This window comes from Lytechinus pictus, chromosome 7, assembly GCF_037042905.1.
Source record: "Lytechinus pictus isolate F3 Inbred chromosome 7, Lp3.0, whole genome shotgun sequence".
Classification (NCBI taxonomy): Eukaryota; Metazoa; Echinodermata; class Echinoidea; order Temnopleuroida; family Toxopneustidae; genus Lytechinus; species Lytechinus pictus.
This window is the reverse complement of record NC_087251.1, coordinates 3,278,985-3,285,388: the sequence shown is the minus strand read 5'-3', so window position 1 is coordinate 3,285,388 and position 6,404 is coordinate 3,278,985. Positions and strand designations below refer to the sequence as shown.

General features: G+C 37.4%; 1 protein-coding gene across 1 annotated transcript in view; it reads left to right on the top strand.

Moving 5' to 3' along the window:
* Positions 1 to 759: 759 nt before the first annotated feature.
* Positions 760 to 6,404, top strand: part of LOC129265140 (nuclear RNA export factor 1-like) — a 28,211-nt gene continuing 22,566 nt past the window's right edge. The window contains exons 1-2 of the mRNA XM_054903133.2: positions 760 to 904; positions 5,721 to 6,222. Of these exons, the coding sequence (XP_054759108.2) occupies positions 775 to 904; positions 5,721 to 6,222 (632 nt within the window). The 5' untranslated portion in view covers positions 760 to 774. The remainder of the gene's footprint in view (positions 905 to 5,720; positions 6,223 to 6,404) is intronic.

Here is a 6,404-nt window from a genome sequence, read left to right as displayed (position 1 = left end):
GCTGCATATAGGACCCGGATATAGGATATTTGAAGAGAGCATAGAGATACAAAAATTAATTATGGTACAATATGGCAATCACAGTAATTCCACTATATCAAAAAAGTTGTTATGGAAGGAGATTTGTTATAAGTGCCCTTTTCAAGGAAATGTTTGTTTATGTCCCGGGTTTATGTCACCAATCAAGAGAACTTTTATATTCCAGGGATATATAGGCCCAGGGTGAATGGCATTCTATGGTAGTTGGGCCATTGTATACGGTATGCATAGTAATTCCTTTTTTGTTTTACAATTTTGTATTACAATTCAGAAAAGAGGATTATTTTTGGTGGCGTAATGCATGTAGGGCCTAAGTAAAGTTGATAATTGGTCCCTCCCCCGTCAACCTTTCAGATGCCACTATATACCACCAGGAGCTGGACAGAAGATCCTGCCAGATTGAACCTTATAATTATGTAAAAAAACAAAAGGCTGGGCCGAAAAGGGAGCTCCAAAAAAGCCCCCCCGCCCCCTCCTCCTCCCAATGCTGCGAAGAATTGTAGTGCCATAGAAAGTGTAATCTGTTTTCCGTTTTGACTATGGGATGGCTTTTTAAAATTTTCCAAAAATGCTTTGTTATATATATGTTTTAATCCCTTTCTCAACGCTGGAGACGAGGCCTTGTACTTGTCAGACGTGAGGTGGCGCAAGACCACTAAAATCGACGACTTCAACGGTGTACGAGACGTCGACCCTGTACGTACGTAAATTGTACGTGCGCGCGCCCATACCGGTATGCCATATGACGAGTCTGGCGGCGAGGCCGAAATACAAGTCGGAAAACGGAACATCATGTCGAGTTTTCAGCGTCATGGAGATTTCACAGTGACAAAATCTACTAAAGGAGGTGGTAGAAATTACTACGGTAAATATAAAAAGATGTTCTTTCTGTTTTGCATGATAAGTGTAAGAAAATATTTGCCGGTTTTCTCAATCATACTGCGTGTGAATGTTGAAAAGTTTGTAGTTTTTGTACCGTACGGTTCCGGTACCCAGTTGTTGTTTGTCCGGACAGGTTGTGTGTCCGGACGATCAATTTTAGAAAGTCATTTGGAAAAAAATACAAGCGAAGTTTCATCAATTTTTAGTACAAAACGTTAGGAAATATTATAAAGAACAAAACAGAAGATGATTACAAGTATTGAATTTATATTTTTAGTGTAATACAAAGACAAAAAAGAAGGCGTCAAAAAGATAAAGTGTCCGGACACCCGACCCCCCCATCCTACCGCTTTTGAATGTGAGAGACCATTGGCATTGCCATTGATTATGAAAGGGGGGGGGGGGGGGGTGGCCTCTGCTCGCCTAACTATTTTTTAAAGTTAAAATTTAACATGAATTCATGAATTTCTTTTTATTTCACAAACATTTTCTGTTGATAAAGTTCCTTATATTCTTCTGAGTAAGTGTGCCGAAAATCTCAGATACGATTACCGGTGTCAGTGTGTGCTGTATCAGTGTATGTGTAATCACAATTCCACAATATTTTCAATTAGTACCGTAAGGGCACTAGTTAGTAGTATTCAACCCGGCATAATTCAAAGATTTTGACAAATTCCCCCAAATATTTAGCACTTTTGCACTGAATTGCACTAGTATTCAACCTAGTGATGATAAGCGAATTTCAAAATGGTTTAAATTGCTAAACTAGATAGATCTATGCAAGTCTCTGGCTTTGACTAATTCCGTTTCTTGGTCTCATCTCAAATGGTCTAGTCCATAGGCAGATGGGACAAGGGCAGATTGAGAGACAGGGCCATCTTATAATCGCTAGGTTGAATACTAGTGCTGACGGATTGAATACTAGTGCCAAAAACCATCGCCGTATAATTCGATCGCCCGCGCACACAGTCGACGGGTTGAAGAAAAAAATAACGCAAAAAGAATAACCAGCATTTGCTCTTGGAAGTAAGACAGGTCTGAAATTAAGGTAAATTCCAAATTTCTATATCAAGGCTCCACATTAACTTTTTTTGGTGGTGGCCCGTTTGGGCCACCAAAACCATCAAATAATTTTTTTTGGTGGCCCGATATTAAAGTTTGGTGGCCCGAAAAATATAAAGAAAAACATTAAAAATGAATAAAACAAACTTCTGAAATATTAATTCTGCAGCCAATACCACTATGTTACTTTTACTTTATACATCTTGTATGTAAACCTTGTTTGCTGTTATTTTACTTTGCTAATTGATAAATGTTTCTATCGTTGTAAAAATGAAATGATTGAAAGAGAATAAATGAATTGTATTGTTCGCAGGTTGTGTGGACTTTTTTAAAAATCTCTGTATAGAGATAATGGTAAAGTAAATAAATAGTGCATAGCAAATTCAGATAGATGTACAAAACAATGGTTTTTCCTTCCTTCCTCTTTGAATCCTAAAACCTAGATTATGCATGCCCCAAATCCAGTTTATTTCTGTTTTCTCTTTTGCAGCATATTATAGAAGGAGAAAATCACAGAAAAATATGCTGCAAAATTAAAACAATGAATAAAAGGGGGAAACAAACGAAAATAATTTTCAAAAAGTATATTACAAAAAGAAAACAAAAATAAAAGAAATTAGTGAAATAAAATAAAAAGAAAGAAAATCATAGAAAGAAAAAAACAAAGAACAGGGAAAAAAAGAAAAGAAAAAAATTAGAGAGAAAAAAGAAAAGAAAATGAAAGAAAAATTAATAAAACAAAGTTAATAAAAAAATGGGGAAAAGGAGAAAATTAAGAAGCCATTACATATATTTTTAACAGCTGTGGCAACAGTCTATTCTGACTGGAATATAATTAAAAGCCAAGCAAATAATTTTCACTTTTTGGGAATGGCACATTTTTATTTGTATATCCTTTAGTTTGTATTATTTTATTTTCAGTAGAAACATATTTTTTAATCAGGCATATTCACTGGGAAGGGGTATAAATGGTTTAACCACTGTCAAAAAAAATCAAAGGAAAAAAAATAAGAAAACGGCAAAAATTATATCTGGAAAAAAGTGTGAGAAAAGTCCTTCCCTATGTTTGCCAAAATGTTGGAAAAAAAATCACATTTCATATCAATGAAATGCCTTCCCAAAGTATTTACTTTCTCAAGAGTGGTTTAAGAAGTCATTTATAAACAAGAAAGAAAGAAACTGTCTGTTTGTTTTTGGCTAGAAAATACACAGCTTCGAAAGAAACCAAGTATCAACATACATACAAATGCACACGTGGGACTGTGATGTACTTGCCTATGTGTTTTTATGTGTATTAATTCATGTGGAAATCGGTCTTTTTTAGTCAAAAGAGAGGTCATAATTCCTCTTCTTAATACTTGCAAATAATCAGGGTACACCAGATTTTCGTAATATAGACTGTAGAATTGCATTTCATTGGTGTAAAATGTGACTTTGACTTAGATTTTCAAAGTTCTGTGGAAGATTTCTCAGCAGCAACATTTTTTATCGCAGCTCCCCGAGTCTGAATAGGCTGAGCTAGATCTAGAGCACAGCTGTATGCAGTGGCTTCATGCAAAGCTCATGCCAGCCGGCCGGCGCGTCTGGCTGGATAATAGCTACTCTATGCTGTAGCTGTAGGCCTAATATGCAAACTTTGTGTGTGTGTATTTGTGTGTAGATCAACAAAAAGGGCGCATGACGAACTGGCTTGCAACTTGAGCTGTAGAAAGTTGATAAATGCGTGCAAAATTGGGAGAAAAATTGCGCTACTTTGAAAATTATTGGTTGCCCGATTCGGGCCACCAAAACTTAACATTTTATCAATAATGGTTGCCCGAGGTGAATTTTTGGTGGCCCTGGGCCACCGGGCCACCGCTAATGTCGAGCCTTGTCTATATATTTGAGGAAACTCTCCAAACGGGTTGAATACTAGTGCTCTTACGGTATGTAAAATGGAGGGCTTCTTCTGCTTCTTCCTGTTACTGCGGACAAACTCCTCAATTGGGATATGATTGCTGCAGGCATGTGTGGCTAGTGATGAATTTGATTTTGAATTCATGATGATGTGCCCCCCCCCCCCCCCCCCCCGGATGAAAGTAGACATTTGAATTTTGCTTAAACTTTTCTTAAAACTATCAACCGAAACTATTAACCGGCTAGGGAATGTGTAGCCAGGAGGCTTCTTGAGAGTAAAAATCATTTACTAACGTATGCTTACTCTCAATGAAGCCAGGGATTCCTTCCTATTCATCTGCATGTACCGCCAAAAAACCTGAAACTTTCGCCCCTGAGATTTCTACTTTCCTTCTAAAACATCTAGCCATAAATCATGTATGGTAGGGGGTCCTAAAGCTACGCACCACTCCAATGCGCATGCAATTTCAATTGCAAAATGCGCACTCTGCAGTGTGACGGACGATTCCTTTCACTTTTTTTCTACAGAGGCTGCAATAAATCGCTAAATACAGAGAAAACCAGCAACTGTTTGGAATTTTTGAGTTATATTCACTTTGATTTCATATTTTTCTATAAGAATATGAACATTATTTAGAAGTTTAGGTACAGGAAATTATTTTTCTTTGCATGATAAATTGAGTGCGTAGCTTAAGGACCCCTTCTATGTCGGGCGGCGAAATCAAGAGGTGTTCGGAAAACACAGCGGGATTTTCGTATTAGTGAGTTTTGTGATATTTTCTTTTTGGTTATGAATCTTTACAATATTTAACACAAATTTGTGAAAGATGATTTGTTAGAATATTAAAATTGGCATAGTTTTTATCGTTTGTAAACAAAGTGCGTAGCTTACATGGGATAAAACTTCATTTCCGACATTTCTACGCTCTCGGTTTTATTTTTAAACAAGAATTCAACGTTGGGGAAGTACAATAGGAAACAAGATGGCGGCGTAAACATCGGGCAAGTCTCTTCCGTCTTTTCACAATATTTTTCTCATTTTTAAAATGAATTCTTGTTTAAAAATAAAACCGAGAGCGTAGAAATGTCGGAAATAAAGTTTTATCCCATGTACATGATTTATGGCTAGATGTTTTAGAACTAGGAAAGTAGAAATCTCGGGGGCGAAAGTTTCAGGTTTTTTGGCAGTACACGCAGATGAATAAGAAGGAATCCCTGGCTTCATTGAGAGTAAACATACGTTAGTAAATGATTTTTACTCTCAAGAAGCCTCCTGGCTAGGAATGTGTGGTTGGTACAGGGGGTGGATTTAGTGCTGCATGGATTTCCCACTCTGCTGAAGACTTTTTGATATGTTTACTCAAGAGTGGATTGCAGTCACATGGTCAAATATACGACATACACCGAACACAAGAAAATCTACTCACATGACAGTCCAATGCACAGAAAAGCCCAAACTCCAAAACACCCTCCAAAAAGCAAAATTTTGTCATTAAAATTAAGTGATGAATCTGTGTCTTATTTCCGAACTATGCAGCGGGTTAACTTAGACAGCAGAAATTAGTCTGTTTGGAGGAGTTTTTAATCATTTTTTATGGTAGATTATGTTGAGATGGCAGAGACTAACCATAATTTTTCATTCTTACGGTATGTATTTTGTGCCAAGGGATAATCCAAGAATAAGCTGTAGAGTAATTGATTTTGAACTAGTTCATGTTTTGGGGTGTTTCTTTTCTCCGGAAAAAAAATTCCAAAGACTTGGTGAATTGAAACATTGTTTGGAATATGATCATGAATTAGCTCTGACCTTTTTATCACTTGTTTTCAATGAATACTTGCAGGACATGATGATCGCACTCGAGAAACACCAAGTGGCCACTGGCGAGGTGGAGGAAGAGGAGGGGGAGGTGGAGGAAGAGGAGGAGGAGGAGGAGGAGGAGGAGGAAGAGGCGGGGGACGAGGAGGAGGAAACAGAAATGACTGGGATCAGAGTGACAGATATGACCGAAATGATAACTTCAGAGGACAAGGACGCAATGACTATGACAGATATAATGACAGAGATGGTGGTTATAGAGGAAGGGGAAGGGGTAGAGGTGGTGGACAAACAAGTGGTAACAGTGGAGGTGGAGGAAGTGGTGGTGGAGGAAAATGGAGAGGAGGTCGTGGAGGTGGTAGAAGAGATAAAAGGAGAGGAGGAGGAGGAGGAGGAGGTCATCGAGGGGATGGAGCTGGAGGAGGAATGAATAATAGGGATTCAGACCAAGTTCATCCAAGGTCAAGATTAGAAGATGATGATGTATCGATGGATGATGGAGACAATCCAAAAGCAAATTCGAGATTGTAAGTTCTATTTATTTTAAATATTTTGAAACTAAAATATACCTCTGTCTCTTAATTACTGTGTTTAATTTTTGAAGAGAAAAATCAATGACGTTAAAGAGTGACAATAATAAATTAAATCTTAGTTTCAGCATCTTTAGAAAGTTGGTAACTAATTAAAATATTTGTTTGTTTGTGTCTTC